At 39.5% G+C, this 21,423-nt stretch overlaps 1 protein-coding gene across 3 annotated transcripts in view; it reads right to left on the bottom strand.

The window, feature by feature from the left end:
- cant1a (calcium activated nucleotidase 1a) overlaps window positions 1-21,423 on the bottom strand; it is a 25,374-nt gene extending 3,951 nt beyond the window's left edge. The window contains exons 1-2 of one of the 3 annotated variants that reach the window (XM_034189702.1): window positions 21,234-21,423; window positions 2,789-3,457 (exon numbers count right to left, since the gene is read on the bottom strand). In XM_034189702.1, the coding sequence (XP_034045593.1) occupies window positions 2,789-3,389 (601 nt within the window). In that variant the 5' untranslated portion in view covers window positions 3,390-3,457; window positions 21,234-21,423. Of the gene's footprint in view, window positions 1-2,788; window positions 3,458-6,899; window positions 7,076-10,278; window positions 10,452-21,233 lie in introns of those variants that run through there. The other 2 variants (XM_034189700.1, XM_034189701.1) reach the window with 2 other exon arrangements.

Raw genomic sequence — 21,423 nt, 5'->3', positions numbered from 1 at the left:
CCTGTTAAACAATTTCTCAGTTACTCACTTGTTGAAAGCCATCAAAAGCTGCCTGAATTTTACAAATGGTTTTCAACACGGAGGTGTTTTTCCTGTCGCGGCGCACACAGATTTGCCGAGTCGTCACGGAAACGACTCGGCGAATTTGCACGCACGTCTTTCATTACAAAATGAAACTTAAACAGTGGAATGTCTGCATAAAGTCCTCACGCCGGCCTCTTCTGAATCTTCTCTGTTCTCTCACGACGTCCTGGGTGAATTAAGCCTTAAATTAGGATGTTTTCAGGTCGAAACAGGCCGACGACAGCGCCTGGGAGTGCTGCACGACGTCCCGCTGCGTGGGAAGTCCTTACACCGACAGAAACACCCCATAATCTCTCATCAGCTGTTAAACTTTTCACCGAAAACCAGCTTAATTTCTCAAATAGTGTCCACTCGGATATTCCTCACAGGTCCAGAAAAAATTTTGATAAAGCAACGCGCGCCGTCTCGAGCAGCGTGTGAAATAAAGGAATTCAGCCGAGAGGGCGGGACCACATCTCACTCAAGGCCTGCCCACAGGGAAATGACGTCACCGACACGTGTGAAAAAACTCACGCATGCGCACGAGGGTTGGTGTAATCGCACGTCATTCAAATCCATATAGTTAAAAAAAAAATGTATGTCTTGGCTCTGGACAAAAATAAGAGGGTTGAAGGCATCATCGTGTGTTCTGGGAAACACTGACATTCTTTATCAATTTTCAAATATTTTATGCTACTAACAGCAAATCAATTTTTTTGATTAATCAACGATAAAAATAAATAAATAAATAACCATGGGGTGTAGCTCTGGTGGATAATGCAGGAATTACAGCAAGTAAATCTCAACTACTTGTACAGAGTGGATGGTTCAGTGGATCAAAATATGTAGACCTGTTTGTGATTCGCTCTACCTGTCTGTGGCTTTGTCACGTCAACTGCTTTTTCTCACTCCACCCAGCTGTAAGCACTTACAGGTTTCTGGCATCCCATCCAGGGGAAGTCCTAACGCTCATCTGCTTCACGTTATGGAAAACAGGTTTAAGCACCAGCACCAACTGTGCCTCAGAGTCTAAACAGGACTTACTACTTTTTATATTTTAGAATAAGTCACTGTCTGCTTTTGCTGACTGTTCTCCTGCACTGTTAATTTTAATACTTTGAATTTGAGCGGATAATACAGAGACTCACTCTCCGAGGGTGCTCTTGAAATCCCCAACTGCTGTGAGATGTTTACTCAACAGGGACATAATTCTTCTTTCATTCTTTTTTCCTACCTAGTTGATCTAATTAAACCCTACGTACCGACCTGGGCTTTGCGTAAGCAGGATGCAGGACTATTTGTGTCCCTAGGGTGAATAAAAAGTCTGCAGGTCACAGAGCTTTCTCTTATCGTGCCCATTCTGTGGAATGATCTCCCTGCATCAATAAAGCAGTCAGATTCTGTGGAGACTTTCAAGTCCAGACTTAAGACTTACTTATTTTCCCTTTTGTATGGCTAGCATATTGGCATATTATGTTACTATGCTTTTTACTTTTTAAAATCTTTTAATTAATTTTATTTTGTTTTCTGAATTGTTTTGTGTGAAGCGCCTTGAGGCGACTCCGTTGTGATTTGGCGCTATATAAAATGAATAAATTTAATTGAAATTGAATTGTCCGCTACACTCTTCTGTTCCTTTTGGTGTTCTTGAGCTCACCAGTGGTGGTGTTCTTGTTTTTAAAGAACTGATTTATCTGTAGCTAATGTTTCTTCTCTCTCTGGTGCATTTGTTTTTATTTTTCAGGCCTGATGACTGGTTGCGTCACTGGCAGTTTCATTTCTTTGGACTTCATGTTGACCGTTCATTTGAAAGACTGGAGGAGATTTCTAGTGTTGCGTATCTCTTGATGTCTACTTAAGCATTAAGGAATCTCCAGTCTGGAACGGTGTCTCCAATCACAGGTGCTAAAGATTGCAACTCCTTTCAGAGTTGTCAATGATACCTGGGTGGCTTCTCTCGTGTTCACACCATTTTTCAGAATGTGCACTCTCAGCTGATGTATCATACAGTCTATTTTTTAGGAATTTATTTTAATGAATGCCAAGGAATAGACAGTGACAAAAAAGCTCTTCTATCTGTTATTGACTTTGAAATTAACTATTATATTATATAATAATATATTAACTTTTATAGGTTTTGACTAGTCAATGAAATAAAAAATAAAACACACTTAGGTGGCCACCCCACTCAGAAACCAACTGTCCAATTACTTTTGGTCACATGAAAGTAGATGTCCCCATTCAGAAATACTGAAATTCCTACAACCCATTAACACGCAGCTACACAAATATTAAGTTGACAGTCGGAACTAAGAGCTCAGTCATTTATTTTTAAACTCCAATATGCTGAGATGGTCAGCATGGTGGCTTATTAGTGATTAGTACTATTGGCTCACAGCAAGAAGGTCGTGGGATCGCTTCTCGCCTGGTCCTTTCTGTGTGGAGCATGCTTTTTCTCCCCATGTTTACATGGGTTCCCTGTGGGCACTCTGGCTTTGTCACACTTCCAAAGACATGCAGGTTAGGTGAAATGGTGACTTTAAATTGACCGTAGGTGTGTGAATGTGTTTGTCTGGTGTCCTCTCCAGGGTGTACCCTGCCTCATGCCCCATGAGTGCTGGGATGAGCTGCAGCATCCAAAGTGAATATGCTGAGATAGCTAAAAAAAAATCTATCAATGTCCAAACATATGGAGCTCAATGTATGAAACCAGGGTAACATGCACCTTTGGCAACACTACCATCACCATCAGTCAAGATGACCCAGGGCACAGCCTTGTCGCCGTCAATGTGGTAGATGACACCAGTTCTGTCGTCGACGCTGTAGAGCTTCCCATTGAAAACCACCAGTTCAGACAGCTCCATACCTCGGCCCTTCTCAGCTAGGTGGCTTTCCAGAACCACCCTATTTGTGTCCCACTCAACTGCCACTTTGTCCCCACTCTGGGACACAAAGAGATACCCCCGCTGCATGTAGCTGAACCACGTCGTTTTCTTTGTACTTGCAGAGTTTGTGTCGAGGTCTGCAATGACCCCGATGCGGTATCTGGTGCCCTGTGACGTGAGCTCTGGTGGGCTGAGGGGGTATGTGTCATTGTAAAGGGGGTCAGAGTGTTTGAGGTAAGCGCTGTCGGCTTTCCAGTAGAATGAGCCGCTAGGGTTAAAGCGTGTGCTTGAGCTTAAGTGCATTAACAGTATGAGAAGTAGGCACAGGGAGAAGGCCAAGACGACAATTGGTTTCCATTTGAGGCGGAAACGAGAGTCAGTGGTGTTGGCCATGGAAGCCAACAACGGGAGGCTTTGAACAGAGATCCGCAGAGGGTTCATAGGATTGTTCTGCTCATGCTGAGTGATGCCTGAGGCAGGAGAGTTAGATGATGGAGAATTGGATGGTGCTAGAAAAACAAGATAGATAACATGTCAAGACAAATACAAAAGCTAAGATGACATCTAGATTCATTCACTCACTCACCACTCTTCCTATACATTAAACTCCATTAAGTAAAGAGCATTACCATTCTACAGAGGCTACTGAAGATCAGTCATTCTGCTGTTTTAACCCAAGATGCTCAAATTCAAAATGGCCATATCTGGATAAATTAGGATGTAGTCAAAGCTTAGATTCTGAGCACAAGCAATACATTACATAAGATATTTATAGCAAATACAATGACTATGCCAAAGCTGATGGATATTTAAATAATTTCCTTTGGGATAAATAAAGCCTATCTTTATTTTGTAATTTGCACAATATTTGGCCTCAGAGGTGACAAGACATAGCAAGACATAGTAAAAGACTGAGGCACCCTCAGCAAATAGAAACATTTCTGTTAAGTAACTCTATAAAAACTATGGTATATTTAGAAATTAATTTATGGGTCCATGTTGGCATCTTTTTACAAGTAGAATAACCATAACATTAACACAGACAGACCTATGAAGTTTCTTATGAAACCTTGTTTCCGATCGCCAGACACTGGTGGCCTCTAAGGCCACTGTTGCCTGTTGACATATTTGGTGTGATTCTACCACAAGGTCTTACAAAACAGTTCCAAACTCAACCAGTCATATTACAGATCATGGTCTGAAAAATCTTGGTATTCATGATGATGTCTAAAAGCAAACATCAATCAACCCTTCATGTTTATCTTGATTATAGTTTTTACACTTGTAAATGATGGCCATCACTGTGGTGATCTGGATACCCACAGCTTAGAAAGACCCTTGTAACCTGTTCAACGGGGCATATTTCAATGCATTCTTTATCTCTGCTAGGGTTTCCTTTGATCAGGGCATACAGTGCTGCTTGTCAAAACCTTTGGCAAAATGATTATGTTTAAATAATCATTAGATTAAACAGGGCTGCAGTAATCAGGTATGGATGTACAGTCTTAATTTATTTACATGGTTTACAGAGTGACTCTGACAACAACAGGTCTGTGAAGAAGCTCAAAAAACGATCCCACCTGCTCTGACAGGAGTGCTTCCATATATTATAGATCATTGGCAGTAACCTTAACCTCTGTACATGCAATTGACAAATATGATGCAGAAAAAGTCCAATTATCTATCCTTGAAGATGTGTGATCAGAATTGTTTTCCTTCATGCACATCTTCATATGGTGTTCTACAGTTGTCTGAAGTTTCACTAAAATCCATACAAGTGGTTTAAGAGGAGTTATGCTTATGGCACTCATGAACAGACAGACAGACTCCTCTGTATAACTCCTCAAATTTTTGTTTGCAGCATGGCTTAATTAATTTTCTCACATGCTTTTACCATAAATCAAAAAACCTAGAAATTGTGACATTCTGTTCACTCACCTTTTTTGAATACAATACACAAGGATGCTCACTATACAGGTGCATTGTTTTTCTGTTTGCCAACCTTTCCTACCCTCCAAAACAATTTAAACTGTCTTAAAAAGTCAATAAAAAAAAAGATAAAAAGGACTCAAAGTGCCAATGTAAGAGAATGACGATGAGGTGAACTACAACCCCAATTCCAATGAAGTTGGTACGTGTGAAATGTAAATAAAAACAGAATACAATGATTTGCAAATCCTCTTCAACCTATGTTCAGTTGAATGCACCACACACCAGACTTTTTTTTGTTTTTGTGCAAATATCTGCTCATATTGAAATGGATGCCTGCAACACATTTCAAAAAAGCTGGGACGGGGCAACAAAAGACTAGGAAAGTTGATGAATGCTCAAAGAACACCTGTTTGAAACATTCCACAGGTGAACAGGTTAACTGGAAACAGGTCAGTGTCATGATTGGGTATAAAAGGAGCATCCCCAAAAAGCTCAGCCGTTCACAAGCAAAGATGGTGTGAAGATCACCACTTTGTGAACAACTGCGTGGAAAAAAATAGACCAACAGTTTAAGAACAATGTCTCTCAACATTCAAATGCAAGGAATTTAGGGATTTTATCATCTACAGTCCATAATATAATCAGAAGATTCAGAGAATCTGGAGAACTTTCTACACCAACATTGAATACCCGTGACCTTCGATCCCTCAGGAGGCACTGCATTAAAAACCGACATCATTGTGCAAAGGATCTTACCGCGTGGGCTCAGGAACGCTTCAGAAACCCATTGTCAGTTCACACAGTTCCTCGCTACATCTACAAGTGCAAGTTAAAACTCTACCATACAACAGAAACATCCAGAAAAACCGCCACCTTCCCTGGGCCCAAGCTGATTTGAAATGGACAGACGCAAAGTGGAAAAGTGTGCTGTGGTCTGATGAGTCCATTCAGACTGTTAACAGCGCAAAGTTCAAAAGCCAGCATCTGTGATGGTATGGGGGTTTGTTTGTGCCCATGGCATGGGCAACTTACACATATGTGATGGCACCATCAATGCTGAAAGGTACATCCAGGTTTTGGAGCAACACATGCTGCCATCCAAGCAACATCTTTTTCAGGGACGTCCCTGTTTATTTCAGCAAGACAATGCCAAGCCACATCCTACATGTGTTACAGCAGCGTGCTTTCGTAGTAAGAGTGCAGGTACTAGACTGGCCTGCCTGCAGTCCAGACCTGTTGCCCATTGAAAATGTGTGGCGCATTATGAAGCACAAAATACGACAACAGAGACCCCAGACTGTTGAATAACTGAAGTCGTACATCAAGCAAGAATGGGAAAGAATTCCACCTACAAAGCTTCAACAATTAGTGTCCTCAGTTCCCAAACGTTTATTGAGTGTTGTTAGAAGGAAAGGTGATGTAACACAGTGGTAAACATACCGCTGTCCCAACTTTTTTGAAACATGTTGCAGGCATCCATTTCAAAATGAGCAAATATTTGCACAAAACAAAGTTTATCAGTTTGAACATTAAATACATTGTCTTTGTGGTGTATTCAATTGAATATATGTTGAAGAGGATTTGCAAATAATTTTATTCTGTTTTTATTTACATTTTACACAATATACCAACTTAATTGGAATTGGGGTTGTAAGATGTCAAACCAGATTTTCGATCCAAAGTATGGTTAGACCAGACGGTTAGCTTGAATATTCAATACAGTCAATCTGTTGTTTGCTTTTGTGAGATATTTGCAGAAATCAAATGAGTGAAAAGGCCCACATCAATGTACTGATTAAAAAAAAAAAAACTAAAGAAACAAATTATTTCTCTTTCAGCAGTTATACAGCATAAAATTGTACTTTTTAAAACATTTTTTAAACTTAAAGTAGAAATTACTGTGTCACAGATTATTAAGATATAAACAATGCAAATTCAATGAAGATGAATCCACCTGTTTTACTTACACAAATACTGCATTAAAAACAATTCACAAATCCAAAAATAAAAAGGACATACTTTCCATCAAGTCTCTCTTTGTTTGTAATATTCAGTCCAGACAGTAAATCAGTCACTTCTGTCCACAATGACAAAGATTCTCTTTATTTCAAAAGTTAAGCGTATCTGACATGGCGAGTCTACGTGGAGTTAAAATGCCAGCACATGACGAATAGCAGGAATTCTTGCTTTAGGTTTGAGAGTATCAGGTGTCTGCTGCGGTGAGTGTGTCAACGTGGAGGCTCAGGGGAACCAATCAGTGAAGAAAAAGCAAACATGTCAGCAGGTAAGTCAGGAAGTACACACCCCAGCTCGTACAGCACAACCACTAACCGGACACAGACCTGATTTGTTCAAGGATAAAACTGTGAACTCACTTTTTGCTATCTGGCTTCTGATAAGAATAAAAGGAGAACAAGAAATAGAAAATCAAACCAAAATATTTAAGAAACTGTGTGTGGGGGTGGGAGCACCAAATATTACAAATACAGCTTTTTCTTTAACTATTAAAAGTTTAGACTAAGATTTTTCTAGAATCATCCTACTTTTGTCAATACCTATAAATGGCCAGATTATCTATTTCTCAGAGACAAACGTGCGCCTATCTATGGTAAACAAAAACATTCCATTAAAAACAGGTAAATCTTCATATCTGAAAAGCTAAAATCACAGGCTTGAATCCTCTGCATTGTACTGCCAGAAAACAGCACCTGAACCAGCTAACTATTTAAACAACTGCAACAATGGCAATAAGTAGGTCAGAAGAAGCGCTGACGACAAGATATCCTAAGTGTGTAAGTCATGCACTACCTAGTTGTAGCATTAAAAAAAACACTAAACTATTTGTAACAACCAAATGAATCTCAAAGAACTATTTAATAACAAGGCAACACAACACATTCAACTCTGCTCATGCCAATTGTTTTATAAAGCCTTTAATTTCATGTGCCTCTGCCGTGGTGTGTTAAGTTGTTGACTTAGATGTTCTAACTTTGCCTTTTGATGGGTCAGATTGGTACCTGCTCGAGTTTGCCAAAGTCCACCAGTTTCGGGAGTAAATGGCAGTCGCGATTCCAGCTGCAACAAAAAGTCTCTCGGTAGAACTACTGGGCTTTGGTTTTCAAATTGTTTGCTGGAGTTTGTCCCCCATAATAGTAACCCAGAAAAAGAGGACCCAGTGATCTTTAAGGCAAGCCTCACATTTTTCAACCTATGCTCTATTTGTTGATGTTATGGGTGGTTATCTTTTCACTTGAGACAAAAATGTATTTAATCAGTTTAGTACTGATTGAAAATGCAAACACTGCCACAAAATAACCAACTATATAATGTCACTGGATGGGGCAATCTAAAACATTCAGACTAAACTGCTTCTTGTTGCCACTGAACAGGCTGTCAGAAGTGTCTAGAAGCATGGAGAGGGTACCTAGAGAAGTCAATGTGTGTGTGCAGGTTTATCTCACCAAATGTAAATAAACATTTTAAGATAACCGATTATACAGTAAGCCATTTAGCTTAACCTGCACTCCAGTTGGCAGAGCTGCACTAAAAGTAGATTGCTAATGAGGCGCCATGTCTTACAGAACGAGCCTAGCATCATCAGCACTCGACTTGTAATGCCTCAGTGTACAGTATAGTAGTGGAAAAATCTTCAAATCCCTTGACACTTTCACAGATAAGAAGAGGTTTGTTGGTGATTTTGTGTTGCCTAAGGGATACTTTGTTAGGGGTCAAAATGGGGTCAACTGGGCTCAAAATTCAAAAATGTCTCAATGTTTTTTTTCAAAATTATACCACATCTACTCATACAGAATTCAGAAATAGAGTTTGCCCAATCTTCGACATTATGTTAACTCACTGTGATAAGTTAAGATAATCCATTTTTGACAGTTTTGGTGTCCAATCATATGTTTTCTGGTAAGACAAATTAAACTGAGCCACTTTCAGCAACCAAAAAGGCACCCTTAAACTTCAAACATGGATACAAGCATTTTGGGGACAATTTCAAGATTACAATCGCCATTTTTTTTTTTTGAGAGAGAGAGTAGGTCAGTTGAATTTATCATGTCATCAAAGGTGAATGAGCACCAAAATTGTTCAAATCTTAACTATTTGACCCTTTTCCTTTCAACATTTCTTGTTACAGTGACTTAATGAAAGGCTGAAGACAGGGCAAATTATATATTTTGGATTCTGTATGGGTAGATGAGTAATGTGGTCTACTTCTCAAAAAGATGAGGGAATTTTTGAATTTTGCTCCCAGTTGACCCCTACCAAAATCTGCCAGACAGATGGAAATGGATACCTAAGCTAAAGTTGTTTAGTTTCATTTAAGCAACACAAAAGTCACTTTCAAACCATTTTGCCTGTGAGATTCCCACAGGCCCTCAAGACTGTTCCTCTATTAGTAGCCAATAACATTATATAGCCAGTCTGCGTTAAACCAATACCGATTAAATTAATTTTTATCCTAAGTAAAAAGATGATCCATGAAACATCTAAAATAGAGCCTAGGTTGAAAAAGTCAGCTTTCCCCTTTTAGGGAGAATCATGCTCGGGGATAACTCAGGCCTCCTCGGCATCGTAGAGGTATATGATCTACAACAACCAAATCTTGTTTTTAAATTTGGTTCGAGCAGATTAAGTTCAACAAATCTTTTTTCTTTGTGGAATGGAAATTCTCGTTAAAAGCTCGATAACATGCAAAACAAGTAAAATAATTTTCTCAGAATGTTGTTGATTAATCCCCAATCAAGACTACTGAGGTAATACATTTCATAAATACAAATTTGGACTAAAATGACCAATAATCAATTCCGTTATTTATTTATGATTTTTTAAATCTTCATCAGTCTATCAGTTTGTTTGGATGTATTTGAATGTCTTGCTGAAAACCCAAATTTGCAATGACAGGAAACAGAAAACTACAACCAAAGAAATCTAACAATTCTGCTTTATAAATAACCAGTACCGGTCAATAATTAATTAACTGAATAAGCACGAGCTCTACTTGCTCTTTGCTTTTAGTGTCTTACACACACTTACACAGTCACAAGACTATGTGGGGCACAACTCTGCCAAATTCCAGAGTGACCTCTAAACTCTAAGGAACTCCAGTCTGTGCTCTGAACACGGCAGCATTTTTTTTTTTTTTTTTTGTGAAGAACAGGAGTTTTCTCCTCGTCTGAAAGGCTCTTTCATGAGACAGTCTCCAGCCAAACAGCAGTACGTTATGGCAGTAACATCACCGTTACACACAGCAACTATTCTCTCCAATATGTGACATCAACAAGTGGCTGAAAACCTATGAACTTGAACTTTTACTGCCAACAAATTCCAGATAACGTTCAGCTCCACAGTCGGTGAACCCTGAAAGCATCAAACAAGAGAAAATACCTACCCTTTCGTCTCCGTCGCCTACAATTCCGAGCCGGTGACATCAGACACCACCGTATCCTTATGGGAGTGCACAACCTTTGATTTTGTTCTGCAGTCTCTTTCTGCATTTGCCTTGTAACCATGAGTAAGGCCTACAACAATGGTTGTGAAATTTACCTCCACCTGGAGGACTGCTATCAAGTACAAACAGGCAAAACTTGCATTCAGTGGACGGTACTCACTGCATGATATTTCACCCGGTGGTTTAAACATTTCAGAAAACCCTTTTTCTAACTGTACAAAGGTGAAGGCAGCAAAACTGATAAGCTGACACTGAAAGACATAACAGGGGCATTTGTGTGATGTAATCATCAACTGCAGCATTGGCAGAGGCCAAAGATTAGCTGAAAGATAAAAACAAAAGCAGCATATGCACTGATGAAGTACACATAACTTTTATGAAACTCAACAGAGTTTTGTTCTCGATTATGACACCTATTTTCTACCATGTTAGCCAAAGGGAACCCTCACAAACAGCCAGTGGGAAGATATGCACACCTGCAGCCAGGATATGCTCAGCAGACCCCCAAAATAAGCATGTTTTTGATTTTAAAAAGCTGCTTAAAAGTAGAAAAAAAACAAAGACCTGAAATTATTACTTGATTGAGCAATAAATAACTGCAATTATTCTTCAATGGTGGAAATTAGGCTAGTCATTCCACAAAAAAAATCAACCTACTAAAAAAAACAAACAAACAAACTCACCAGTTCATGGTCTTGGACTTTCTTTATTTACACATGAAATCCAAAATATTAAGTACAAACTCCAAATACATTTACTTCCTGAAGGGTCAAAAGAATGTTTTTTGTTTTTGTTTTTTAAAGCATGGATGCTTATTTTCTTGTCAGCTTTGAAGGGCCGTATCTCTAAAGGTGTACAATGCCTTCATTAGTGCAGTAGAGAAGAGAACATAAGCGGAATCCTGCAAATGATGAGACAAGCATCAAATTTGACACAAATACTCCTTAGACATTCCTTTTTTGAAAAAACAAAACAGCAAAAACAAACGATTGGCCACTTGAATTTTCAATCAGCAGTCAGGCAGGGGTCAATTGAAGAATTACACAGGGGTCAAAATTAAAAGATACTCTAATCATATTGCAAACTATAACATGTTATTTACCTGATCATAAAGATTCCAAAAACATATAGTTTGGACTATCTGTGACTGAATTCTATGGAGTTATGGGATAAAAACAGCACTAGTGGTGACAAAGGTTAGTTTCAGTTTATACAGGGGTCAAAAGTTATAGTTGCTCCAATTTTGGGTGGTGCAAATTATTAGTTGAGTCAACAGCATTTTTAAAAGGAACAGTTTGTACCATGTGTCATGCTTAGTTATCACATTACGGGGTAACATATGTCAAATGTCATAGAATCCAATGGACGTTGACCTTGTTTGACCTTTACTTTGGAGACCAAGCATTCAACACTGTCAAAACTATTCCATGTATTAATCCTATTAGCTCCACCAATAATTTGCATCACTTTTTACCAAAACTGGAGCAACTTTAACTTTTGGCCCCTGTACAAACTGAAAATGACCTTTGTCACCATTCTTGCTGTTTTTACCCCATAACATTCAGTCACAGATAGCCCAAGCTGTACCTTTTGGGAATCTTCATTATTAGACAAATAATGTGGTGTAGTTTTCAATTTGATTGGAGCATTTTTTTAATTTTGGCCCCTGTGTAATTCTTCAATTGACCCCTATCTGTCTCCCATCATTTGCTCCCTTGATCACCACAATAATTAACTCCTCCCTCACCACTGGCTCCGTTCCACCGTCTCTCAAGTTAGCAGCTATTACACCAATTCTCAAAAAACCTGGTCTTTACTCCGACAACCTGGCAAACTTCCGGCCCATATCCAACCTTCCTTTTCTGTCCAAAATCCTTGAGCGTGTCATAGCCTCACAACTTCAAACACATCTACTCTCAAATAGCCTATATGAACCATTCCAATCTGGTTTCCGTCAAAAACACAGTACAGAAACAGCACTCCTCAAAGTGACAAACGACGTCCTCCTCTCCTCTGACGTTGGCCACCTCTCTATCCTCATCCTCCTGGACCTCACAGCTGCATTTGATACTATTAGTCACTCCATCCTCCTCTCCCGCCTCAAGACCTCCCTTACCATCTCTGGCGCTGCTCTCTCATGGATTCAATCTTATCTCACCAACCGACAATTCATCAGCATAAATAACTGCTCCTCCTCCACTGCCCCCCCCCCCCCCCCCCCCCGTCACAAGGTGTTCCCCAAGGTTCGGTGCTTGGTCCTCTCTTATTTATTCTGTACATCCTCCCACTTGGCAACATCATTCGTCGTTTTGGTCTCCGCTTCCACTGTTATGCCGACGACATTCAGCTTTACATCTCCACTTCATCTGTCAACCCCCAAACCCAGTCCACCCTCACTACTTGTCTCAGTGGCATAAAAACTTGGATGTCACACAATTTTCTCAAACTCAACAGTGACAAAACAGACATAATAATCATTGGTCCAAAAAACATCACAAAATCCGCTTCAAACTTCACCCTAAATCTTGACAGCACCACGCTCACTCCTTCCCTCTTGTCCGTAACCTTGGTATCCTCTTTGACCCCACCCTCTCATTTGAATCCCATGTTAAACAAATAACTCGGTCTGCTTTCTTCCAACTTAAAAATATCGCCCGTCTCCGCTCATCTCTGAACTTCTCAGCCGCTGAAACCTTAATCCACGCATTCATTACATCCAGAATCGACTACTGCAATAGTATTCTCTATGGTACACCATCCAAAACTCTCAAGAAACTTCAATATATCCAGAACTCTGCTGCTCGACTCCTCACACAAACCCGGTCCCACCAACACATCATCCCTGTCCTCCATGATCTTCATTGGCTCCCCATCCCTCAGCGCATACAGTTTAAAGTTCTCCTTATCACCTTCAAAGCCCTCCACAACCTGGCACCTTCTTACCTCTCTGACCTGCTCCTGCCCCATACTCCATCACGATCCCTCCGTTCCTCCAACGCTAACCTCCTGTCACTCCCCTGTAGGACCAAGCTCCGAACCTGGGGTGACAGAGCCTTCTCCATCGCCGCCCCACCCTCTGGAACTCACTCCCACAACAACTCCGTGACTGCTCTGAATTTTCCACCTTTAAATCAAATCAATTTTATTTATATAGCGCCAAATCACAACAAACAGTTGCCCCAAGGTGGTTTATATTGTAAGGCAAAGCCATACAATAATTACGGAAAAACCCCAACGGTAAAAATGACCCCCTGTGAGCAAGCACTTGGCAACAGTGGGAAGGAAAAACTCCCTTTTAACAGGAAGAAACCTCTAGCAGAACCAGGCTCAGGGAGGAGCAGTCTTCTGCTGGGACTGGTTGGGGCTGAGGGAGAGAATCAGGAAAAAGACATGCTGTGGAGGGGAGCAGAGATCAATCACTATGGTACTATGAGGTCCCTAAGATAAGATGGGACCTGATTATTCAAAACCTTATAAGTAAGAAGAAGAATTTTAAATTCTATTCTAGAATTAACAGGAAGCCAATGAAGAGAGGCCAATATGGGTGAGATATGCTCTCTCCTTCTAGTCCCTATCAGTACTCTAGCTGCAGCATTTTGAATTAACTGAAGGCTTTACAGGGAACTTTTAGGACAACCTGATAATAATGAATTACAATAGTCCAGCCTAGAGGAAATAAATGCATGAATTAGTTTTTCAGCATCACTCTGAGACAAGACCTTTCTAATTTTAGAGATATTGCGCAAATGCAAAAAAGCAGTCCTACATATTTGTTTAATATGCGCATTGAATGACATATCCTGATCAAAAATGACTCCAAGATTTCTCACAGTATTACTAGAGGTCAGGGTAATGCCATCCAGAGTAAGGAGCTGGTTAGACACCATGTTTCTAAGATTTGTGGGGCCAAGTACAATAACTTCAGTTTTACCTGAGTTTAAAAGCAGGACATTAGAGGTCATCCATGTCTTTATGTCTGTAAGACAATCCTGCAGTTTAGCTAATTGGTGTGTGTCCTCTGGCTTCATGGATAGATAAAGCTGGGTATCATCTGCGTAACAATGAAAATTTAAGCAATGCTGTCTAATAATACTGCCTAAGGGAAGCATGTATAAAGTGAATAAAATTGGTCCTAGCACAGAACCTTGTGGAACTCCATAATTAACCTTAGTCTGTGAAGAAGATTCCCCATTTACATGAACAAATTGTAATCTATTAGATAAATATGATTCAAACCACCACAGTGCAGTGCCTTTAATACCTATGGCATGCTCTAATCTCTGTAATAAAATTTTATGGTCAACAGTATCAAAAGCAGCACTGAGGTCTAACAAAACAAGCACAGAGATGAGTCCACACCCTGAGACCATAAGAAGATCATTTGTAACCTTCACTAATGCTGTTTCTATACTATGATGAATTCTAAAACCTGAAAACGCTTCAAATAGACCATTCCTCTGCAGATGATCAGTTAGCTGTTTTACAACTACCCTTTCAAGAATTTCTGAGAGAAAAGGAAGGTTGGAGATTGGCCTATAATTAGCTAAGATAGCTGGGTCAAGTGATGGCTTTTTAAGTAATGGTTTAATTACTGCCACCTTAAAAGCCTGTGGTACATAGCCAACTAATAAAGATAGATTGATCATATTTAAGATTGAAGCATTAATTAATGGTAGGGCTTCCTTGAGCAGCCTGGTAGGAATGGGGTCTAATAGACATGTTGATGGTTTGGAGGAAGTAACTAATGAGAATAACTCAGAACAATCGGAGAGAAAGAGTCTAACCAAATACCGGCACCACTGAAAGCAGCCAAAGATAACGATATGTCTTTGGGATGATTATGAATAATTTTTTCTCTAATAGTTAAAATTGTATTAGCAAAGAAAGTCATGAAGTCATTACTAGTTAAAGTTAAAGGAATACTCGGCTCAATAGAGCTCTGACTCTGTCAGCCTGGCTACAGTGCTGAAAAGAAACCTGGGGTTGTTCTTATTTTCTTCAATTAGTGATGAGTAGTAAGATGTCCTAGCTTTACGGAGGGCTTTTTTATAGAGCAACAGACTCTTTTTCCAGGCTAAGTGAAGATCTTCTAAATTAGTGAGACGCCATTTCCTCTCCAACTTATGGGTTATCTGCTTTAAGCTGTGAGTTTGTGAGTTATACCACGGAGTCAGGCACTTCTGATTTAAGGCTCTCTTTTTCAGAGGAGCTACAGCATCCAAAGTTGTCTTCAATGAGGATGTAAAACTATTGACGAGATAATCTATCTCACTCACAGAGTTTAGGTAGCTACTCTGCACTGTGTTGGTATATGGCATTGGAGAACATAAAGAAGGAATCATATCCTTAAACCTAGTTACAGCGCTTTCTGAAAGAATTCTACTGTAATGAAACTTATTCCCCACTGCTGGGTAGTCCATCAGAGTAAATGTAAATGTTATTAAGAAATGATCAGACAGAAGGGGGTTTTCAGGGAATACTGTTAAGTCTTCAATTTCCATACCATAAGTCAGAACAAGATCTAAGGTATGATTAAAGTGGTGGGTGGACTCATTACATTTTGAGCAAAGCCAATCGAGTCTAACAATAGATTAAATGCAATGTTAAGACTGTCATTCTCAGCATCTGTGTGGATGTTAAAATCGCCCACTATAATTATCTTATCTGAGCTAAGCACTAAGTCAGACAAAAGGTCCGAAAATTCACAGAGAAACTCACAGTAACGACCAGGTGGACGATAGATAACAATAAATAAAACTGGGTTTTGGGACTTCCAATTTGGATGGACAAGACTAAGAGTCAAGCTTTCAAATGAATTAAACCTCTGTCTGGGTTTTTGATTAATTAATAAGCTGGAATGGAAGATTGCTGCTAATCCTCTGCCTCGGCCCGTGCTACGAGCGTTCTGGCAGTTAGTGTGACTCGGGGGTGTTGACTCATTTAAACTAACATATTCATCCTGCTGTAACCAGGTTTCTGTAAGGCAGAATAAATCAATATGTTGATCAATTATTATATCATTTACTAACAGGGACTTAGAAGAGATAGATCTAATGTTTTATAGACCACATTTAATTGTTTTAGTCTGTGGTGCAGTTGAAGGTGCTATATTATTTTTTCTTTTTGAATTTTTATGCTTAAATAGATTTTTACTGGTTGTTGGTGGTCTGGGAGCAGGCACCGTCTCTACGGGGATGGGGTAATGAGGGGATGGCAGGGGGAGAGAAGCTGCAGAGAGGTGTGTAAGACTACAACTCTGCTTCCTGGTCCCAACCCTGGATAGTCACAGTTTGGAGGATTTAAGAAAATTGGCCATATTTCTAGAAATGAGAGCTGCTCCATCCAAAGTGGGATGGATGCCGTCTCTCCTAACAAGACCAGGTTTTCCCCAGAAGCTTTGCCAATTATCTATGAAGCCCACCTCATTTTTTGGACACCACTCAGACAGCCAGCAATTCAAGGAGAACATGCGGCTAAACATGTCACTCCCGGTCCGATTGGGGAGGGGCCCAGAGAAAACTACTAAATCACTCCTCAAGACCCACTTATTCAAGACTGCTTTTAATGTTTAACCTGTTTTAATGTGGGTGTTTTTTTGTGGGTTTTTTTTTGCATTTTAACCCTATATATTGTTATTTATGAATGTGTCTGTGAAACGTCTTAGAGTTTCTAGAAAAGTGCTATACAAATAAAATGTATTATTATTATTATCTTACTGACTTTTGAAAATTCAAGTGGCCAGTCAGTTTTTTCAAAAGAGTTAACATCTCAGGTGTATTTGTGCCAAATTTGGTGCTTGTATCACTATTTGAAGGATTGTTTTAGTTATCTGCAACACTACATTTATTTCAGGGTTTTTTATTTTAAACCTATACCTACTGTTCATTTTAAAGTTTTCTTGTTATATACTTTTTAAATTGATGGATGTTCAAAGAACAGGTTCCTTAAAAACCTAGTAAGTTCTTTAGGTTTCTGTTTTTCACTCGGGTCACTAGAGCTGATCAGATATTGATCTACATGTTAATTTGGCACAAAGTTTATCGTCAAGACATAATTCATGAAAAGTGAATGAAAAGTGGCTTTATAAAAGGTTAACCAGCATTTTTGAGTAGAAGTATCAGTATTGTTTTTAACTTGTTCAAATGGTCCAGTTCATGGAAAAATTGGATTCCAAGCTAACATTTTTATTGTTAGCATCTAAATGGACAAAAAACATACACAGTAAACAACAAATTTAAGCGTACAACATTTCAATGTATTTTCCAGAATAACATCATGACAAAAATCATATTACTCTTAAAATATTGTGTAAACACAATGAACATTTAAATTTTTCACTTTTACGTGTTCTATGCCATTTCATTACGAAGTTATAACTGAAGTTTGCAATTAATAGATTTAAAAGTGGTCAAAGAATACCACTTATGAGGAACAAACTACTAACAAACGATGCATGTATTCTGATATCCAGGTTATGTTTTCTAAATCATGACCAACACATAAATGACTATTAGGCAAAAAGCGAAACTAGACCAAAATAAGAATTAAAGACAAATATTCAACATCCACATAATAACAATATACATGTTTGTTGCTGAGAGAACATATTTTATGTACTGTCAAACACCTGTTCATATTTTTTCTTAAACATGATAAACTTGATATGTGGAAACATACTAAGTTTAAGATCACATTGCACATGCTGGACAACATCATTAGCAAAGGGCATTGACAAACACTGAAATACATTTTTTTTCTATTTAGGGATACATTGAATGAGTACATTTTTTCCATGAAAAAAATTTAAGTTTGAGCTTGGTATCTGTTTTTCCAAGATTCAGGAGAGTTTATTCCATCCAAAAAGAGTGGATACCAACTTCTACTCAAAAATGCCGGTAAGTGGTCTAGTCCATTATGCCGGATGCCCTTCTGGATGCAAATCCATATTACATGGAGAATGGGCAGGGGTGGCATTGAGCCGGGAACCTTCCGCTCTGGAAACAAGCAAACTAAACCTCACACACAGACACACACATCTTCAACCGCTTAGTCCAAATAAGGGTCACAGGGGGCTAGAGCCTATCCCAGCAGTCATAGTGGGCAAGGCAGGGTACACCCTGGGCAGGATGCCAGTCTGTCACAGGGCCACATATAGACAAACAAACACATTCACACCCGCACACACACCCTACAGACAATTTAAAGTGTCCAATCTGCCTAACCTGCGTGTCTTATGGATGTGGGAGGAAGCCGGAGCACCCGGAGAGAACCCACGCAAACACAGGGAGAACACGCAAACTCCACACAGAAAGGCCACAGGTGGGAATTAAACCCATGACCTTGTCACTGTGAGGCAACAGTGCTAACCACTAATCTGCTGCTGTCCGAACTAAACCTATAACACAAAATTCATAATTTGATAAGGCGACACATCTAAATGGTAAATGAACTGCATTTATATAGCGCTTTTCCATCTGCATCAGACACTCAAAGCGCTTTACAAATAATGCCTCAGATTCACGCCGATGTGAGGGTGCTGCCATACAAAGTACTCACTACACACCGGGAGCAAATAGGGGATTAAGGATCTTGTCCAAGGGCCGTTAGTGATTTTCTGGTCAGGCTGGGATTTGAACTGAGGATCCTCTGGTCTCAAGCCCATCGCTTTAACCACTAGACCATCACCTCCCCTATCTGTGAGCCATTTGGCAGATGAGATTTGATTGAGACTCAGGAACAAGGTTCCAAAACATTCCCGAACAGTGTTTTGAGGTCCATTCATTAACTCCATCGTTACATCTCTGTTTTATATGTTTTGTTCCATTTTTTGCCCACGCAGTGACCATCGTGTTTCTCCTGGCAGCTGCTTGCTTAAAGTGTTACTTGATGTTGACATGAAAGTGGGCGTGGCGCACTGTAGAACGCGCAATGCACACAGTGTTCAGCAGTTGACACAAAGCTACATGTAAATTTAACCTCTGCTGTACCTAATTATCATAATCCATCGACAAAACATCAAGCAGGTGAGAGACAAATGTATGGGATATTTCATATCCAAGTTTTTCTTTCGACTGATCTGGTCCATCAAATTTACACATAACTAATCACTTCATCCTTATTATGTGCTCTTTTAAGATGGTGAGTGACAAGATGATAGTATTTATCCAAAACCTACACAGTTGCCAGTGAGTGCAGGGAATACATTTCAGTTTTCAGTTTGCAATGGGCTCTGAAAACATTTCAGATGTTTTTTAAGAGTCCAAACAATTAATTGAAAAATATTCAAAGGCACTATTTTGAACGAGTTGAACAGCTAATACCTCATGAGTCTGAAAAGTCTATGATGATGAAGAACATCCATGAATTGGAAAGCCAGCAGCCTTCAGCAATTCAGGTCAGTCCTCCAAATTTTCAGGTAGATTATGAACTTCCAGGTTTTCCAACTCAAGAGTTGACCACAGAGGATGCAAAAGTGATTATATATTCCATCAGTCCTGGCAGCAACCTGGAATTGTCCAGAAGGTGTTGCAGACCATCACTAGGGAGAAAAGTCTGGGTCACCAGGATCCGGAACTGGACAAGAAAGGATGGACAGCTGGAGTTTTATATGAGAAGATAATTTCCAAGGTTACTTTGTCTCAATGATACATGACATTTGAAGAATGTTGTTTGAGAAAAGGCAGTATCAGATAAAAGTCTGTGTTTACTTGATCTGATAAATTTGTTGGAAGGTCATCTGTACGAACGTAATGATAGCTAATCTGTAAATGGTAGCACACAGAGTGCTTCCAAGGACATGGATCAGGAGACAAGTATCATAAGGCCTGTTAAAAGTACACCCACTGCTGGTGGTGGGTTTTTGATGTGACAAGGACAGGCCCTGTGACAAGTGGTTTTGTCAAAAGAGAACATATAGTAGAATGCAGGGAATGACTAGGCACAGCAAGAATAATCCACATCGTGCACCTTCAGCTATCGCACACTGAAAAGAAAAAACCTAAACTGTTCTTTGCTGCAGAATGACACACACACACACACACACACACACACACACACACACACACACACACACACACACACACACACACACTTCAATGTTAAAGAACCTGAAGAGACGAAAGCAAACATTTTGATGGGAAATTGTACCATACTACACAGAACAGCAAGACCAGAAGCCCTGACCAAGTTTCTCCATAAAACTAGACTTAACTGAAATAGCTGGAGTTACTTAAGGAATAGCACCCAGTGTAAAAGTTGTGCCAGATCCCAAACAAAAACACTGTGGCAATCCCAAGCAGGCAGCCACAAGACAATAGTTATTTCAACAAACATTTAGAGACCCACTGTGGATGAGCAACAGGGGACAACAATGCATCACAGATCATGATCATTTTTACCGTGGAGCATGTATCGAATGGTATTATGGTTTATTATCTATTAAAATGAGCATTGTGATACCATGAAAAGTCAGCTACTGCATGGAAACAATGATCCCTGGCAGAAGAATCACAAATGATTTATGGAATATAGAAATAGGAAACAGACAGATAACCTCAAAAAATATAAACCAATACAAAATAAATAAATAAGGGATTTCATAGAAATAGATCACAACTAGCCACACAGAGGAAAGACACAATAAAATTTAAATAATTCATTATTTCCATAATGTCATAAATTTGTTCTTATAAAAACCATAATGAAAAAAATGTGCAATTTTTTTTAACAATTTGACCAGGCTCAGTTTTTTTTAATTGGGGTTTCGTGGTGCAGCAATTAACCGGAAAAAAAAAAAAACCTTTATGATTTAATCCTTTAAACCACAGTACAGAATAAACGCTTAAACTACGCATTCCGTCAGAATATTGGTTTTCACAGCTTCTCGTGTCACTCACCAGAAACGTTTAAAGCTGCATTTCTGAGCCCCAGAGCTGGGAAAAGTGTAATTTATTATTATTTGTAATCTTCTTTTTATAATCTGCTCTTCTGCTTCTCGTCTCCTTCCTGCGTTCAGCAAACAGAACACTACTTCCGCCTTACTTCTTCTTCGGCGGCCAGGTCAGGTGTTACCCTCCTCACCACGCT

Source organism: Thalassophryne amazonica, chromosome 16 (assembly GCF_902500255.1).
Source record: "Thalassophryne amazonica chromosome 16, fThaAma1.1, whole genome shotgun sequence".
Lineage (NCBI taxonomy): Eukaryota > Metazoa > Chordata > Actinopteri > Batrachoidiformes > Batrachoididae > Thalassophryne > Thalassophryne amazonica.
This window is presented reverse-complemented; position numbering and strand designations above follow the sequence as displayed.